This window comes from Panicum virgatum, chromosome 6K, assembly GCF_016808335.1.
Source record: "Panicum virgatum strain AP13 chromosome 6K, P.virgatum_v5, whole genome shotgun sequence".
In the NCBI taxonomy this organism is placed as follows: Eukaryota; Viridiplantae; Streptophyta; class Magnoliopsida; order Poales; family Poaceae; genus Panicum; species Panicum virgatum.
In genome coordinates, this window is record NC_053141.1 from 885,573 (window position 1) to 904,440 (window position 18,868).

At 46.9% G+C, this 18,868-nt stretch overlaps 2 protein-coding genes and 1 pseudogene across 2 annotated transcripts; 2 read left to right on the top strand and 1 right to left on the bottom strand.

Moving 5' to 3' along the window:
- Positions 1-947: 947 nt before the first annotated feature.
- LOC120711121 (protein OSB1, mitochondrial-like) lies at positions 948-3,807 on the bottom strand. The gene is made up of 4 exons (XM_039996534.1): positions 3,419-3,807; positions 2,243-2,381; positions 1,702-1,798; positions 948-1,601 (listed from the first exon to the last, which is right to left on the bottom strand). Exons 1-4 carry the CDS (start codon positions 3,745-3,747, stop codon positions 1,282-1,284), a joined length of 885 nt encoding a protein of 294 aa, XP_039852468.1. The 5' UTR covers positions 3,748-3,807; the 3' UTR covers positions 948-1,281.
- Positions 3,808-7,715: 3,908 nt separating this feature from the next.
- Positions 7,716-14,694, top strand: LOC120711122 (ribosome maturation protein SBDS-like). The gene is made up of 5 exons (XM_039996535.1): positions 7,716-8,132; positions 8,247-8,447; positions 13,108-13,275; positions 13,818-14,256; positions 14,339-14,694. The coding sequence occupies exons 1-4, from the start codon at positions 7,869-7,871 to the stop codon at positions 14,250-14,252; spliced, it is 1,068 nt and encodes a 355-aa protein (XP_039852469.1). The 5' UTR covers positions 7,716-7,868; the 3' UTR covers positions 14,253-14,256; positions 14,339-14,694.
- A 2,928-nt stretch (positions 14,695-17,622) lies between these two features.
- Positions 17,623-18,474, top strand: LOC120639289 (annotated as a pseudogene).
- The last annotated feature ends 394 nt before the right edge of the window (positions 18,475-18,868 follow it).

The following is an 18,868-nucleotide window of genomic DNA, read 5'->3' on the forward strand; positions in this document are numbered from 1 at the left end:
GTTTTATAATTAACATTTATTTAATACTTCTAAATACTAAAAAGTCCTTGAGACTTTTTTTAAGTCAATATTCCAAAACACCCTCTATAAATGGTCGCCTAGGAATCTTCCATCTTCGGCTCATGTAGTACTCATTTTTTAAAGTTTGGTGGTGGCATGTCATCACCTCTTCAGTGATCTGGATAATTAGATGGCGATGCCCGCAATGTCACTAGTTTTCTTACTCATGCTCCAAATAATATTCAATTGGACCTTTTGAATTCCATCTATAGTATTCATGGTTGAGCATTTCGATTTCTAATATTCAGGCGCAAATTTACCGAGCAGCAGCCAGCTGAGCCAGCCAGGCTTCCATGCCGCGTCTGGCAGGCACTCGGAGCAGCAGCAAGTACGGTCACTGAGTTGTGGGACCGAGATGGATTTGGACCCACTTTGCAGTGAATGTGGAGGCGAGTATTAACGAAAATCACAAATTTTAAAAGTCCTCTGGCCTTGGGCGCAGGGGACTCTACTCCATTCTTGGACTAGGTAACAGCTGCTCCTCTGTTCGCCTGTGCGCTTCGGATTGGCTTGTCTGGGGAGGCCAGAGAATCACCCAGACGGCCAGATCGGGATTCAGTAGACCGGGATTCAGAGACTGTGTGTATGTCTGATTTTTTTTTTCTAGCATTGTTGCATTGTAAAGTCGTTGCCTCGTCGGGCTTGTTCGCTAAAAATAAGGTAACATCCTGAGTACAAATCGCTGATCACAGATAAACGACACTGTATGTCACAGGTAAAGTAGTCCCCAGAGAAGCTCAGAATTCATCATTCAATTTCACCCTGAAATGCCAAAACGTACCGGTTACAGATCTCGCACAGGATGATATCTCATCTAGTATATCTTGTTTTAGGCAGGATTGGATGGGGATATTTAGTGCTTCAAAACACACTCATAAAAGGACAAGTTGATAGCAATACTAAGTAAGAGTATATGCCTTATGTAAGATACGACAATATCGCTTAACAAACTTTGAGGCATGTTAATTGATAGGGCCTTGCTATAATGTTGGCGTTCCATCATATTTGCACCTTGCCATACATGCAAACCAAATTACAAACAATGCACTAATCCTGCAAGCCCAATAACTAGCTAAGTTAAAAAAAAATCCATATCCTGATTCCTACCTATTAAGCATACCCTCTATACAATTCAGTACGATCATCCGACAAAGAAAAGTGTAGCCCCTCAAAGGCCTGGTGAATTTCTTCATTTTTGGCGAACGATTTTGTGTTTCCTGTTCATGCTTCCACATAATGCTGTACTTCATCATTAGAGTAGTCAAAATCTTGGGCTTTCCAGTTATGATTTTTTAGCAGCCGACCCCCACCCTCGTGACCATTCCCAGCTACTTCCAGGTCATGTAATTCAAGCTGTTTTCGTACCCAGGGAGGGTCGTCTGGTTGGAGCCATATTTTCTCACGAGTGTCCTTGTGCTTGAAATCAGGATAGCTGGCCCACGGTTTGGATTGTCTGTTGTCCCACCATTCATAAGGGTTGGCAAAGAAAACTTGCCACAAGTGAAGCCGGTCGATGTACCTTTTCTCTTCTAGCATTTTAGCTGATGAGGTAAAGAAAAGAGGTTTGCAAACTTGATAAGACTATCAGAGATTGCTAGCATACAGTGCAGAATAGAAGAACAATGGAAAAAAAAAACTTACAGGTGGCACCTAGCATCGGTGATGAATGGACTGAGTCTTCATCATCCTTAGGTTTCTTATTTTGATCAAGAACATAATTCAGCTCTTTGACATGAAGCTGTAAAATGATGGGTTTCAAACTATGAAAGAATGAAAGAGATAATGCATTGAAAAAGTATATTAATCATTTGTATAAAAAAGCAACATGGAATAAGTAAACATTCTGGACATATTTCTGTTTATCAATATGTGTCTTGCAAAATTTACCCGTCTACAACAATAAGGTACTGGCACATTAAATAAATAAATTGATATTATCACAGTTGAAAGGTTGGGCAAGTAATGGGAACTATGCGATGTGAATTCTGATCAAAGGCTGCACAAGCAATAGACCACATCTGACCTTAGGCTACATAAGCAAAAGACATAAGATACAATACAAGGTCTACTGATATACAACACACTAGTAGGTGGTACTAATATGGAACCACTAATTGTATTGAACACACAAGTGTATATTCAGAATGACTAAACATTAAGAAAAAAGTTACAGCTGTCGGACCTGATAGACAATGTTCCGATCACCACTTGAACTGACTTTATGATAAGATTTCAGAAAACCAGATACATAGACAAGGTCATTGTGCTTCAGATGCTTTAGGCCAACATTGGCCAGCTCACCCTTCAACTGCAATGCCACCCTGTACAAGTTGTTCATCCCGTTGAGCGTAATGACATAATCCCATTTCATTTAGCCCAGATCACAATAGCGGTTAGTTGAGCAATACCATACATGCTGTTAACTCATAGGAAACATGAACTGGAAAAAACTATCATTAAATCAGGTAACATTGACGAACTCCTGTTTGGTTCCTGGTTCCTATGAAAATGAGTTTCTTTTAAGACAGTTTCCGGTAACTTCTACTTCCTTTGTTTGGTACATACATCTCATTTCCAAAAATTCACAGCACAATGTTGTCAAAAGATAATCACTGTAAACAAACTAAAAACATTTTCGTTCAAATACCTTTTGAATTAGCACTCCCTCAAAGCCAATTTCTTAAATAAACAATCCAAGTGGATTCATTCTATCTGAGCATGAGAAAAAAGATGTAGTCAAACAAGTGCCACCCAATGTACAATTTTGGAAATAAAACTTTAACTTTGGTTGGTATGAAATGTTTTGTTGCTATTTTATGACATATCAATTTATTTATTTATTTTATGGAACATATAGACCTTCAGTTAAAATGTTTGTTGCTCTCAAAAGCATGGCGAATTGGATTCTTAGCAGGACAGAGCAAATGGCATAATAGAAAGTTCCTACTTCCTAATAATTTGGTCATAACAGTTTCCAGTTGTGAGCCTCTTGCGCCCTTTGTTTGATATATAAAGGTCTTATGACCTGAAATTTTATTTTACACAAGATAAAAACAAATCCTTTCTTCTATCGGGCGGGACAAACAAAATAGTCCTACATCACTCAAAGCACATTGACTCTAATAGCGATGAACCATAGCTGAATCTACCTAGTGTGGTTTCGACAGACCACACAATCCAACCACTGTTTCTATCAAGCTACAGGAACCCCAATAAACCTTGAGGGGGAATACTTCAAAGCAAAATCCACGCCAATACTGGTACAGAAAGGGAAGATAATCCACCCAATTTCTAGGTTGACAAAACAAATTTCTGCAGCAAGCCAAGTTGGAAGTGCTTGAGGAGAGAGGGACTCAACGTGAACTTGGAAGAGCTCGAGGAGGATGCGGGCGACGAAGGGGAGACGGAGAGGAAGGTGTACGCCTTGAGGTCTTCCTTGCAGCTATCTTCGTACGGCGTCACCGGCGCCTCGAGGCGGCCGATGAGGCTGCACGAGTTCCAGGTGAGCCCCCTCTTCTCGACGGAAGAGGGGCGCCGCAGCATCGACATGCGGTACGCCACACTCTCCGGCTCCCCAGAACCGCATCCGCCTCCGCTACCGGTGTGGAGCAGCCGCCGGAACGCCGCCGCTGCCGACGACGAACGCACGGTGGCGGCTCCGCCGGCGAGGCGCCGCAGCATCTGCATCTTCTGAGAATGAGTTTGGGCCGTGCTTTGGTCGTTGGGCTGTGCATGTTAGGCCTTGGCGCTGGGCTGGAATGGCAATAGCCCTAAAAATGGCAGTTTCGTTCCTGAGTTGCCGTCACAATCACAAGCACGTTTATATTTAAAGATTCTTCTACATAAAAATTATTTTCTATATATTTTTAACTCTCCAACAGTTTTTCTATATCTTGTTATACTCTAGAAACCTATTTTTTGTTACCTATATTTCGCTAGCGAAAAATGCGGAATGGATGATGACTATATTTGGATAAGCTTTTGGATGACTTTTTTTTATCAAAATCTTTATTCCTAACAATGAGAAAAATATAGACTCTTCTGGAGTTTCTATTAAAAGAATTAAAATGTAAAAGCATTAGAGCATGGCTAATGGTTTAGCCAGCCGTCGGCGGAATGCCACAGCCACGTATATTGAACCTTTCAACACAGCCAATCTTTCTTGACTGAAATCTGGTCGCGGTACGTCATCATGACATCAGCCTGCAATTTTGAACTATTTGATGGAGATCTATCTGTGCAGGTGATGGTAGAGAGTAGTAGTCTGACTCTTCGGTTCCAAAAGGGTCAAGATGATTCTAGGGAAGATCAAAAGTTATCTAGCAAGTAAATCTTCCCGTAGGCCAACGTCATTCCATACCTTCTCACAACACAATCAGCAGTTCCTAAATATTTTTCTATAGTACCCATCGCATCGAAGCTTCGAACATATGCACGGAGCATTAAAAATAGTTAAAAAATAACTCATAACACATTTTAACTGTAAACGAAGAGACGAATCTTTTAAGCCTAATTAGTCCATAATTAGATATTAATTGTCAAATAACAATAAAAATGTTACGGTACCAAAAATCCAAAAAAATTCGCAAACTAAACAAGGCCTGATGCTGGACCAGATCATCAATGTCTTTGACAAAAGGTACAAATCGTTTCTTCTTCTCGGTCTTTTTCTTCCCCTGGCGAGAACAAGCGCGGCTTGAAAGTTTCTCCAAAGTAACGTCGAGCCTCGACATCGCGAGCTCCTGGAAGCTCGTCTCTATTTCTCCTCATGCCAGTCATCTGCTTTGCCTGTGGACTCTACTTGAGCAGAGCTCAGCAGGCCCCCCTTCTCCCGCAGCTTCCTCCTCCAGCTACCACATGCAATCCACATCCAACTCCGCTCCCTCTCTTTTATCAAGCCGTGCACACGCCAACAGACCTAGGGCGGCGCCTCGCTGACCGCAGCTGGGGACTGCCTGGGGCGGCGCTAGGCCACGGCCAGATACGGGTGGGGATTAGGCGGCTGCGGCCACTGCCAGCCAAGGGTAGGCCGGTCGTGGCCGCGGCCCGCGGATAGACAGAGCTAGGCGGCGGATGGACGGGGCCTGGCCGCTCACGGCGGGGGAAGGGATCAGCGCCCAGACGTGGAACTCGCCATGGAGTTCAACTTGCGGCCCCCACGATGACCACCGAGTCACCTATGTCTCCTCCCGGTGCGCACAATAAAAAATGAATTTCAGACTATTTATATAAATATTGTAGTTTTTCTTGACTCTGCACATTCCTTTTTTTTTGTTGTCTTCACATCCTAGCATTGGCCCTTCTCCGTTTGTTTCTTGATGTGATTAATTGGTATGTAAAAAAATGAAATAAAAAATAAATCTGAAGCGCTTCAATATACAGACTTTGTGAACTGTGTAACAGAGTGGCACTACGTAGCTACATGAACATACTTGAAATCTCCACGACTTAATTTATGCGCATACATAATATACTCTGTTTATACTCCTATCTCTATTAAATATGAGTGTACTTTGACTAACTTTGCTGCCGGCCTATTTCTGCGCGGCAACGCCACCCATTGTTCTAGTCCATACAATGGAGTTGGCGCGCAGCGGCTAGGCGGCCGATAGGCCACATGAGTCCAAGGTAATCCCCCTTCTCTGCACGACAGCACTGACTTAAGACGCCGCAGCAGGGACATGCGGGAATGCCACCCTCATGGTGGCGGCTCCGCCGATGAACCGCGAACCGCGGAGGATGGAGTTCTGAAGAATCATTGGGGCTGGGCCACAAGAAGCTTGGTCCAACAAATCGGTTTTTTTCTCTGTTTTCTTTATGTGGGATGCGCTCTGGTTAGTTTGGCCCAATAGTTTCACACAAGAAAAGCTAGGCCCAATCCTGCCATCAACATATGTATTTTTCTACTCTAAAAAAACATATGTATTTTTTTTAACTATTGTTCATAGGGGTGTGTGTGAGTATGCGTGCATTGTGAGTATCTGGATTGCATTATGTAATTAAAAAAATTATGATGTTCTATAGACAAACTAATCCCTAAGACGAATGTCACGTTGATTTGTAGATATTTTTTCTTCTCCATACATTTTCCTACGTTTTTTTCTGGTAACTTCAGTAAATACACTGTAATTTTCTTGATCTTTTGTATAGACAAACTAATCCCTAAGACGAATGTCACGATGATTTGTAGATATTTTTCCTTCTCCATACATTTTCCTACGTTTTTTTGGGTAACTTCAGTAAATACACTATAATTTTCTTAATATTTTCTATTCTTCCTTAACCGCCAAGGTTTTGTAAACTCCTTTGTAATATGCCTGAAATAGTGAAATGTTTTGTTTTTGGAGAAGAAGTTTTCCCTGTAAACAGAGGAAAACTATTCTGACTGAAGTGACTACTCTTTGCTCTATATGGCTTAGTAGAAATGATGCCATCTTCAAAAATTCTACTCCTAACTCATCTTGAGGTCATTTTTAGGGGAACTTATTGGACTAGGTGCTGGTCGCTACTAGCTATCTAAAGAGGAAGATATGCTCATCTAATGAAGGGATGCAAAAACTTGGAGGTGACTGCCAGGGGCGGAGCCAGCCGATGGAGTTTCCCGTGCTCCATTAGGAAGTGTTGTCAGCTCACTTTATAGTTGGCCAACCGGGCCACACGGCACGGCACGGGCACAGGCACGGCGGGGCACGGCACTCCCGGGCACGGTAGTGCCGCATAGGGCCGCCGTGCTGAGGTCGCGGCCCAGGCACGACACTACGGGAGCTTCGCAGTGCCGTGCCGTGCCATGCGGCCCGCCGTGCCCGTGCCAGCTCGACGCCGGCCGCCGGCCACGCGCCCACGCTTGAGAGAAACGGAGAGGGGAGCTCGAGGTCGAGGAAGCCGCTGGCCACGCGCCGCCGGGGCCGAGGCCGCGCGCAAGCGCTGCCGCTCGCCACGCGAGTGTCGCCGCCCGCCTGCTGCCCAAGCGAGTGTCGCCGCCCGCCGGGGCTGTCGAGGCCGCGAGAGCCGAGAAGGAAGGAGGAACGGCCGAGATGAGAGGAAGATCGAGGAGAGGACGAGAGGCGAGAGGGTGAGAGACTGAGAGGCGAGACGAGCGGCAGCCGGCGGCGGGGTTAGGGTTGGGAGAGGGGAGGCTGGCGTCGGGCCGTACCCGTGCTAGTGCCGCGGGCCAGGATCGCGGCCCAAGCACGGCCCGGCCTCTGGCACGGGCACGGCACGGGCCCGCAGGGTAATAGGACGGGCCGGGTTAGTGCCGTTCTTCTTCGGACCGGGCCTGTGCCGGCCCGGCCCGGTTGCCAACTATAGCTCACTTGATGAACAAGACGTAACAGTGATTTGTCACTAATTTCTAAAGAGATCATCGTTGTTAGCTTTTTTTTTAGGTAAGATCATCGTTGTTAGCTGATCACGACAAATAGGACTGGCTCCGCCCCCAGTGACTGCAATGGAAATCTTCAATAATTTCGAGCGGAACTTTGTATGGAGGCTGTTTTAAGTTTTTGCTTTTGATCTCGCCGTTCCTTACATTGCCCGGAACTTTGGCCTATAAGACCTTTGCAGTTTCAAAACTGCCATTTGTACTGAAAGTGACAAAAAAAAGGTTCTCGGTTAAATCTGAGATTTAACGGGGCTATACGAATTGCAAATGAAGCCGAGCGCCTTTGTGCAAAACAGCCGGTGGCAAACCGTGTACGCCACCGCACCGCCGGCCCTAATCGATCGTCCCCCCAATTGAAGGTGAATCCCTCCCCACCTCACTCACTGCCTCCCATCCGCCGCCGCCGCCGCCGCCGCCGCCGCCGGAGATGTCGCGGACGCTGGTGCAGCCGGTGGGGCAGAAGCGCCTCACCAACGTGGCGGTGGTGCGGCTGCGCAAGCACGGCCAGCGCTTCGAGATCGCCTGCTTCCCCAACAAGGTGCTCTCCTGGCGCGCCTGCGTCGAGAAGGACCTCGACGAGGTGCTCCAGTCCCACACCGTCTACTCCAACGTCTCCAAGGGCGTCCTCGCCAAGTCCAAGGACCTCGTCAAGGCATTCGGCACCGACGACCAGACCAAAATCTGCATCGAGGTACCTATCCGGCTATCCTATCCCCGTCCAATCCAATCCAATCCCCCCCGCAATTAGATGTAAGGGTCGCTGCTACAGTCCAATTGAATGATTGATTCGCTGCTGCTGCTTCAGATTCTCGAGAAAGGGGAGCTCCAGGTCTCCGGCAAGGAGAGGGAGGCGCAGCTCTCCAGCCAGTTCCGCGACATCGCCACCATCGTCATGGAGAAGACCATCAACCCGGAGACGCGCCGACCCTACACCATCACTATGATCGAGCGCCTCATGCACGAGATACACTTTGCCGTCGACCCCAACCTCACTTCCAAGGAGCAGGTACCTGTGATTACCTTCTTCACTGTTGTCCGTTGGAGCAGAACTAGAATGTGGTGGCTGTTTGTTTATTATTACTCCAATGTGCCGTGCTACAATTTGTTCTAGGCCCTCAATCGGTGTCCTTCATGTACAATCATCTTATCATTTGTCAATTTCAGAACTTCGTGCACCTCACCATCCTTTTGTAGACTGGAACTAGGGTTGAAAGACGGTAACTGCACACATTTTCATGTCTGGACCTCAGTCCAAATGAACAACAGTTAGCTGCCTCTGGGCATATCTAGATCACATTTAGTTTTTGATCCACCTTTTCAATCATCATCATAGCTATAATCTGCAGAACTAGTGGAGCACCATTAAAGATGGTAGTGATGTCATTTGACAGGCCCATCAGTTGCGTACCAAATACCTTAGTCAGTTTGTCAGTTTTTAGGCTGTTGCGCTAGATGATGCCTACCTTCCTTCGAAGGCAACTGTTGGAAGAGAATCTGGTGGATGTCTGTTTATTTCTGCACGAGCTATAGTCTGTATTCATCATCTATAGGATGTAGCATATTCTTTAGGAGGTCTACAATTGGTGGCATGACATAAAAGGAATAGATGACGTCCTGGTCCCTGAAGTATCATTTGCCAATTCACAATTCAAAACCTCTTGCACCTCACCATCATTCTGTAGACTACACCTAGAATTCAAAGATGGTCATTGTGCATAGTAGCATTTCTGAATCTTAGTTCAAATGAACAACTAGCTGCCTCTGGGCATTATGCAGAACACTTATATATATTTTATTTACTTTTTCATGTATTGTTTCTGGCCATAATCTGCAGAACTAGAGCTCTATTAAGGATGGTAGTGATGTTTGTTTTAGATGCCTATTAGTTGCGTACTGGATACCTTAACCTGTTTGCGGTTTCAATAGTTGCTCAGTAAACCAAGAAAAATGATATTTAGGCCATTTGTCGTTTCTCTTTCTGTGGAGTTGCCAACTTAACACCGTTAACCTTTATATACCTGATTTCTGGTGATAATGCTTGCTGGAGATACTGCTTTTTTATGACAACAGTAGTAGCAGGCTGAGTAGCACAGTCCTATAGAATATCTGAGTAGAACTAGAATGTGGTGGGTGTTTGTTTATTACTCCAATATGCTGCAATTTGTGTTAGGCCCTCGATCGGTGTCGTTCAAGTACAATCAGCTTATCATTTGCCAATTTCAGAACCTTGTGCACCTCAAGTCCTCACTATCACTTTGTAGACTGGAACTAGGATTGAAAAATAGTAATTGCACACATTTTCATGTCTGCACCTCAGTTCAAACGAACAGTTTAACTGTCTCTGCGCATAGGCAAAACATTTCTAAATTTTTTGTTTAAGGGTGCGTCGTATCGTGACCTGGGTACGATGATAAGTGAGCAAGGGTCGGGTCGTCACCTGAATGACGCGCTACATCTACGCCCGGGTGTAGTGAAAAATGAGCAAGGGTCTTCGCACTTCCCTCGACGGGTGCGAAGGTTAAGGAAGCTAGCCGAGCCAACTAGGATTCGTATAGTTAGCTGGAATGTAGGGTCCCTAACGGGTAAGCTGCGAGAGCTAGTTGATGCAGCAATTAGGAGGCGTGTAAATATTCTATGCGTTCAGGAGACTAAATGGAAGGGCCAGAAGCCGAATGAGGTTGAGGATACTGGCTTCAAGCTTTGGTACACGGGAGCAACTCCGGGTAGGAATGGTGTAGGCATCTTGATTGATAGGAGCCTTAAGGATGGAGTCGTAGAGGTTAGAAGGCAAGGCGACCGGATTATCCTAATCCGATTGGTAGTTGGAGATTCGGTTTTGAATGTGATCAGTGCCTATGCCCCTCAGGTAGGCCTTAGTGAGAGCACCAAGATGCAGTTCTAGGAAGATCTATATAGCATGGTTAGTACCGTGCATACCAGCGAGAAACTCTTCATAGGAGGAGATCTCAACGGCCATGTGGGTGCGACTAATGTAGGGTTCGAGCGAGTGCAGGGGGTTTTGGGTATGGTAGCAGGAGTCAAGAGGGGGAGGATGTGTTGAACTTCGCGTTAGCCTAAGACTTGTTGATAGCGAATATCGTGTTTAAGAAGAGGGAATACCATCTTGTGACGTTTCGTAGTGGACAACACTTGAGCCAGATCGACTTTATCCTTGCTAGGAGGGAGGATAGACGTGATTGCTTAGATTGTAAGGTGATACCTGGGGAGTGTGTTGTCCCTCAACACAAGCTTGTGGTGGCGGACTTTCGTCTTCGGGTACGTGTCCACCGGGACAAACGTGCCAAGATTGCGAGAACAAAGTGGTGGAAGCTTAGAGGGAAAGCGGCACAAGCGTTTAAGAAAAGGATGCTAGGTGAGGGGCCTTGGGAAGAAGGAGAAGACGCATATGACATGTGGCTAAAGATGGCAACATGTGTTCGGAAGGTGGCCTCAGAGGTGTTTGGCGTGAGTAGGGGAGGCAAACAGGAGGGGAAAGACACCTGGTGGTGGAACGATGAGGTGCAAAGGGCTATTAAGGAGAAGGAGTATTTCAAGCGCCTCCACCTTGACAAGAGTGCAGCCAACATCGAGGGCTATAAATTAGCGAAGAGGGTTGCAAAGCGAGCTGTGAGTGTAGCAAAGGGTAAGGCGTATGATGACCTGTATCAGCGGTTAGGCACGAAAGAAGGGGAGAAGGACATTTATAGGATGGCTAGGATCTGCGAGCGGAAGACAAGGGACATCAACCAAATCAAATGCATTAAGGATGGGACAGATCGACTGCTAGTGAAGGATGATGAGATCATGGATAGATGGAGAGAGTACTTCGACAAATTGTTTAATGGGGAGAGTGAGGGCCCTACCCTTGAGTTAGATGACTATTTTGACGATACCAACAGACGTTTTGTGAGGAGAATTCAGGAGGTAGAGATCGGGGAGGCTTTGAAGAGGATGAAGGGAGGTAAAACGATGGGTCCTGATGGTATCCCCATTGAGGTATGGAGATGCCTAGGTAATAGAGCAATAGTATGGTTAACTAAGCTTTTTAATCTCATTTTACGGTCAAACAAGATGTCGGAAGAGTGGAGGAGAAGTATATTAGTACATATCTTCAAAAATAAGGGCGATGTTCAAAGTTGTACTAATTACCGTGGGATTAAGCTGATGAGCCATACGATGAAGTTTTGGGAGAGGGTTATCGAGCATCGCCTAAGAAGAGTGACAAGTGTGACCCAAAACCAATTTGGGTTCATGTCTGGAAGGTCAGCCATGGAGGCGATTTTTTTAATACGACAATTGATGGAGAGATATAGAGAGCAGAAGAAGGACTTGCACATGGTCTTCATTGACCTTGAGAAGGCATATGACAAAGTACCGAGAAATGTCATGTGGTGGGCCTTAGAGAAGCACAAAGTCCCAACTAAGTACATTACCCTCATTAAGGATATGTACAAGGATGCGACGACGTTTGTCCGGACATGTGATGGCAACACCACTGATTTTTCTATTAACATAGGCCTACACCAGGGGTCAGCATTGAACCCTTATTTATTTGCTTTAGTGATGGATGAGGTCATAAGGGATATACAAGGTGAGATCCCTTGGTGTATGCTCTTTGCTGATGATGTGGTGCTAGTTGACGAGAGTAGGGCAGGGGTTAATAGGAAATTAGAGCGGTGGAGACGCACATTAGAGTCGAAAGGGTTCAGACTTAGGTGGACCAAGACCGAGTACATGATGTGCGATTTCAGCGCGACTAGGCATGAGGGGGGAGTCGTTAGTCTAGATGGGCAAGTGGTGGTCCAGAAGGATATATTTCAGTATTTAGGATCGTTGCTACAAAAGAATGGCGACATTGATGATGTTAGGCATAGAATTTTAGCTGGCTGGTTGAAATGGCAGCAAGCTTCTGGCATCATTTGTGACAAGAGGGTGCCACAAAAGCTAAAAGGCAAATTCTATAGGACAACAATTCGTTCGGTGATGTTGTACGGTGCTGAATGTTGGCCTACAAAAAGACGACATGTCCAACAACTGAGTGTAGCAGAGATGCAGATGTTGCGGTGGTTTTGCGGGCACACAAGGAGGGATAGAGTCCGGAACGAAGTTATTCGGGATAGGGTCGGGGTGGCACCAGTTGAGGAGAAACTTACCCAGCATCGGCTGAGATGGTTTGGACATGTCCAACGAAGGCCTCCTGAGGCGCCGGTGCGTAATGGGGTTCTTGAGCGGGTCGATAATGTAAAGAGGGGTAGAGGTAGACCTAAACTAACGTGGGATGAGTCGGTTAAGAGAGACCTTAAGGATTGGAATATCTCTAAATAGATAGCTTTGGATAGGAGTGATTGGAGACTAGCTATCAATGTGCCTGAACCTTGAACTTATTTCTTTCGGGTTTCATCTCTAGCCTACCCCAATTTGCTTGGGAAAAAATGCTATGTTGTTGTTGTTGTTGTTGTTGTTGTTGTACTTCGCTTTGTATCATTTCTGGCCATAATCTGCAGAGCAAGAGCTCTGTTAAATCTTGCAGTGACGCTGTTTTACATGCCCATCATCTGTGTATTAACTACCTTAGTTTTTTACTCGTCATGTTGCTTTTCAATAGCGGTGCAGTTTTCTACCGATTCTTATGATATTTTTCATCTGTGTTCTCTTCGCTCATGCAGGCTCTAAAAGTTATCAAGAAGCTCATCGAGCACTTTCCCATAAAGCGAGCACCACTGAGGGTGCGGTTCACTGCACCAAAGTCCAACTTTGCAGGCCTTATGGAGAAGGTTGCTGAATGGAATGCTACTGTCATTTCAAAGGATGAATCTGGTACTCAGCCATCTATTGTAAGTATTTTTTCTGGCTGTTACTGTGTCACTTGTGTCTTTGTATGGAATTGCCAACAATGTTCCCCTTTTAGCCTGTACCATTTCTAAAATAAATAAAGGAACACAGAGTTTTTATGCCCTGAACCGCATCATTGCATAAACATAATGTAATCGCATGGCATGGAAGCTTGGTTGGTCCATGATACCTAGTCGCATGTTTGAAAAAGTACAACACTCTGGCGTGGGCTGTGGGAGGTGCTTACTGCCTGATCTCCATCTCCAATTAGGAAGAGTAGGTGGATATTAGGCACTAGGCACCACCCTTATGCCTAGCGCCTCCAAAGTGGGCCAGGTGGTAAGTCTCTTAATGTTCCAGTAATATACTGTCTTTGTATGATGAACTTGGCATTACAGTATGCTTAACCTGTTTTAGTGCTGATTTATTGTTTTCTTTTTTTGGTGGTGCTGATGCAACGTTTGGCTGATGATGCCAAACTACCTCTCTGTCATACTGAACCTTATTATCATTGAACTTCTACATTTAACTGTGGACAATACAGGTATGTGAGATTGAGCCGTCCATTTTGCACTCATGTGAGGAGCGGTTGAAGGATGTGCAAGGGAGAGTGGAAGTGCTATCCGTCTCAGCTCATGCAGAAGGTGGCCCATCTGTGGAGCACCATGACAATGTTGAAGTGCCGCAAGCAGCGCCTGCAAAGGAGTCTGATGCTGTTGCTGAGATAAGTGAGACAATGCAAAAGCAGAGCATCTCAAGTGAAAGCCAGGGTAATGCACAAGGGAAGCAGCAGAGAAGATGCAAGGAATGTGACGTACTCGTGGATGACAAGCAATACAGAGAACACTGCAAGAGTGGGTGGCACAAGCACAATTACACGCGCCACAAGAACGGGCTACCGCCTCTCAGCCAAGAGGAGTGCGTGGTGGAGATGGAACTGGCCGACTCCAAGAAGGATCTTAAAGACTACGATTTCTGATTAGGTGGGTTGGAAGTTCTCCTGTGATCTTGTGTCTGGACGCTAATGCAGTCGGTCTAATGCTTTGTTGGTCTCATGTTATCCAGGGCTAAGTAATGGGAAGGGCATGAAGGTGCTGCTGCGGTCCTTTTTTTTCCTTTTCCCCCCTGAGGACAGATATGGTCAATTGCGGGTGCTGTATAGTGAAGCGGGTTTTAAAAGATGGTTGCAAGTTGTTGGAACTTGGAATGGATGTGATGGCTTAGTCAGATAGTTTAGGTGCAATAGAGCTTGGCAGTTTGGGATATTGAACCTGGCTGTATGGAATGCTTTTGTATGTAAAGCCGAATAAACTTGTGGTTGTAGCAAGCATTTGGGAACTTGAAACTTTGCTTGTCATGCGGGAAAAAGTTGGAACGACTGATGAAGATCCATCCTTTCTGGGTTGGTTTTGGTTTGTGAATTGTGATGAGCTGATTCCTTTCTGGGTTGGTTTTGGTTTGTGAATTGTGATGAGCTGATTGCCTTAGGCGCGCAGAATAGTTACACTATTCTGTGCAGAGATGGTCTGGGTTTGGTGTGGTAGCATGCTACTCCCTCTGTTTAAAATTATTATAGTCGTTTTGGCTTTAGATGTATAGTTTTTGCTATCAATCTGGATATATCAAAATTGATTAGATGCATAACAAAATTGATGTATCCAGAAAAGCCAAAAGGACTAATAATTTGGAACAGAGGGAGTACATTACATCATAAATCCACTTGACCAAAGAATGGAGAATGGTAATATCAGTCCAAAGAATAGAGTACTGTAACTATGAACACAGATGATGTCTAAAGAAGAAATGTTAGCATCAGCAAAACACTTGGCTGATTTACTGCTGGTCAGCCCATGACTGACGACTAGTAAGTCTGCTCCTGTCTGTAATCAGTCCATGCTGGGCTCCAATGGGGTGAGGGTGAGCGGAAGCAATCCTGCCCTAAAGAGATTTAACTGGAACCGGGCCACAAACCCCGGGAAATCATCCTCCATGATCAGTACCATCAAGTGCTCCTTGTACTTGGCCGGGTGCTGGGAGCAGTTGCGGGTTAGCTTGAGGACACCCATGACGTTTGGCTCGAAGAACCTGATCCGCTCCAGGACGCCCCTGGAAACCATCAGCCATGAGAAGGCCTGCCTGGGCTCCATCAGGGCAGTGCTGTTTTGGATCACGTACTCGTAGCCATTGACGCCCTCCCTGATCAGCTCGAGCCAAGTCCTGATATCAGCTGGCAGAGACCCGTGGAGCGTGAACATCTGCTCCACCGCGGCAGCGAACTGGGTCTAGTCCCTGTCTCCGTCGGACTTGGTGAACTTGCTTAGGTGGACGCCCGTCAGCCTGACCTCCAAACTCGAGTAGACCAGAATGTTTGCAGCCCCAAACTCTCCGCGGAGGCTGAGGCCGCTTCGATGCATCGTCCACATGCATTGATACCAGCGCCGAAGAACTCGCAGCGTATGGGGCAGCGCCCTGACGGCGGTGGCGCTGGGCTCACTCCCGGGAACGTCCACTATCTCTGTAAGCTGAGAGTTCTGCGCGTAGACCGCCACGGACACGCAGGGGACCTGATTCAGAGGGCAGTGCACGAACTGATGCAGCCACGGGACATTGTGAAGCTGGGGGAAAAAACAGAGGAGTTTCAGTCAGTCGGGTTCAGCCAGTTACTACAATGCTGGAATGCAGAGAAACCATTATCATGTATTGTTGCTGCCAAACAATCAGAATACACTACTGTACTGCACAGAACACGGTGTATGTATGTCCATCAGATTCTGTACTAGTAGATAAACTAAAGCACACACACAATTTGCAGAGAAACCATTGTCATTTATTGAAGAGCGAAACAATCAGAATACACTACTGCTAATGTCTTACTAGATAAACAGCAATCCGAGACCAGCGATACTGGCAGAAATTAGGTAGATTGTATAACTGATGTATAACTGATCGTCTGATCGAATTAGGTAGATTGTCGCAGAAACCAGATGACCAAACGCAAACAGCAGAAATCAAGAACTTGGCCCCCCAATTTCCACTTGTGACAATACCATGTCGGATATCGAAATCATCATCCGGATTCTATCATCTACTAGCATGACAACAAAACTGGGCAAGAATCGAAATCGATTGCACAAACCAAGAAACCACGCACAAGCCAAGAAACCAGCCCACACCAGCAGGCAAGAAAGTTTATATTACCTGTATGTCGGGATCGGCTGTGACGCCGTGGGCCGCCATCCCCGAAAGAAGCAGGCGGGCGGCGAGGAACGGACCAAATAGCCGGCGCGGAGCAGTTCGCCGCCGCCAAGAACGCGCCGCGCGTCGGGGTCGGTGAGCTTGACGGAGATACAGCCACGAACTCCGCAAGCTTCTGCGGGGAGTGGATCCCGGCCCCAATTCGGCGCACGAGCGGCGGAGAGCTCCCGTGCGGCGGCCGGCGGGGTGGGTGAACAAGTATGTCCCGCAAGAACTGCCCGCGGCGGGCGGTGGGGCGGAGGCGGATCCCGGCACCAACTCCGCGCGCGTCGTGGTGTGGATTGGAGCCGCCGGCGATTCCGCTCGCTCCGGTGTGGAGGACAGCGCGTGCGCGGCGGATCGGACCGGAGGTCAGGTGGCAGGGATTCAATTGGTTTGGGCGAAGAGGGGAGGGAGGAGGAGGAGGAGGAGGAGGAGGAGGAGGAGGGCGGCGGGAAATATAAAGGCTTCGCTTTGGGCCAACGGCTAGGCAAACGAGAGGAACCACCTGGTTGTCCTGTTTGCTGCCTGCTGCTAGACCCCCCTGCTCGCCTCCATTGGTTAGTCAAGACTCGAGGGTGTTGGGGAAAATTGCAAGAGTGTACCTACAAATCTGGTTTCCAAATATCAACCCACATCTCATTTTCTTACCCTCTAATCATAGTTATGAAGATCAGACCAGATACCGTACCGTACCATTGATGCCCTCGATTTACGGTGTATGAGAACTGGATGGTTCAAAACAGTTAAATGTAACATAGGTTTAACACCAATTAAAGTAGTTGTGTACTCTGTGACGCCTGCATAGGCCATAAAGTTGGGGCATGCTGATTTATGGTCGCTCCTACACAAACTTCCTCACGGTCGATCTCTGGAAATCAATTCTTTGGCCCATGCGTAGAAGTTAGAGTTAGTTTCTAGCTCTAGATTAATCTTGAACTAATTCTAATTAAAATGGTGTTTGGATGTAAGGGTTAAAGTTGGCTTAAAGGTACTTTTCCAATCATTTGCTCCTTTAAATGCTCTTTCGATCTCTTGTGGCCATCTCTTATGTGGCCTTATGCCACTCACAAATATCACAAACAAATCATCTCTACAAATGAAATAAGAAAAACATGATGCTGCGGAACTACGACCTGCTGCTGCGGCACGGCCTGGACCTCTTCGTCCACAACTGCCTCCTCGCCATGCCGGGTGCGCGCCGTCAAGGTGCACCGCGTCATCAGCCACCCGATGGGGCTCGCGCACTGTGGCCGCGCGCTGGCGCGCCTCGGGGTGGACCGCGAGCCCGTCGAGGACACCGCCGGCGCTGTCGAGATGCTGCGCTCCAACCGGATGCTCGACACCGCCGCCATTGCCAGCCCGCGCACTGCCGACCTGTACGGCCTCGACGTGCTCGCGGACGGCCTCCAGGACGAGTCCTGGAACGTCACGCGCTTCCTGCTCCTCTCCATGCCGTCGTCGCCCATCGCGCTGCCCGTCGACGCCGACGCCAAGACCAGCATGGTCGTCGCCAAGAGCAGCATGATCCGCGGCGAAGAAGGGCGGCGAGGAGGGGGTGCAGCTCGGATCCGTGTCGAGGCGAGGGCCGGTGCGGATCTTGGCCGGGGCGTGAAGCAACGGGCGGCACGGCGCTGCGAGGAAGGGCCCGCGCGGTGCTGCGAGGAAGGGTCCGCGTGGTGCGGCGCAGCGAGGTCAGGGTGGCGCGCGAGCAGGTGGGGCGAGGGGATGGCGGCACGCAAGGCGGAGCCGCGAGGCGCCCCTGGCGGCGCTCGCCCAGTCGCCCCTGCTCGCACGGATGGGCGCGGATGGGCGGACGGGAGACGGCCACAAACGGATCCAGAAAGAAAAAAAAGAAGGTGGGCCCACCAATCTAACCCCAATAAGCACCTCTTGGAGGAGATAGTTTTTTTGGGTGGTTTAGATGCATCTAACCCACTCTGTTTAAATATTTTTGAATTAGATGAGTCCAATCTAACCCAAACTAACTCTAACCCATGAATCCAAACAAAACCTTTGACTTGTACTGCGTACCGCCTGTTCCACCACGAGCCTACCCAATCAAACAAAAAAACTACACCAAAATGCAAAAAAAAAGAAGATAAAAAGTAGTTTTTGATAACAAATTTTTTCAAAAGAGGATTGGGAAATTTAAATTAGATACAAAATTTTGACATTCGTAAACAATTTTTTTAAAAAAAATCCCACTAAAATCTTGGCAAAAATTTAAAAACAAAAAAATTGAAAACAAATAAACTAGGAACAAAAATTTATAGGAAAGAATTAAACATCCGCAGAACAAAAATTTATAGGAAAAATTAAACATCTGCGGAACAAAATTTTTGAAAAACATTTGAAACA

Bases quoted from the DNA above. Each gene is read 5' to 3' on its own strand.
- LOC120711122 (XM_039996535.1), top strand. From the start codon at position 7,869: ATGTCGCGGACGCTGGTGCAGCCGGTGGGGCAGAAGCGCCTCACCAAC. The intron at 8,448-13,107 runs GTACCTGTGATT...TCGCTCATGCAG, and splicing joins ACCTCACTTCCAAGGAGCAG to GCTCTAAAAGTTATCAAGAA. The intron at 13,276-13,817 runs GTAAGTATTTTT...TGGACAATACAG, and splicing joins CTGGTACTCAGCCATCTATT to GTATGTGAGATTGAGCCGTC.
- LOC120711121 (XM_039996534.1), bottom strand. From the start codon at position 3,747: ATGCAGATGCTGCGGCGCCTCGCCGGCGGAGCCGCCACCGTGCGTTCG. The intron at 1,799-2,242 runs GTCCGACAGCTG...ATCATTTTACAG, and splicing joins ATCGGAACATTGTCTATCAG to CTTCATGTCAAAGAGCTGAA. The intron at 1,602-1,701 runs GTAAGTTTTTTT...TTACCTCATCAG, and splicing joins ACCGATGCTAGGTGCCACCT to CTAAAATGCTAGAAGAGAAA.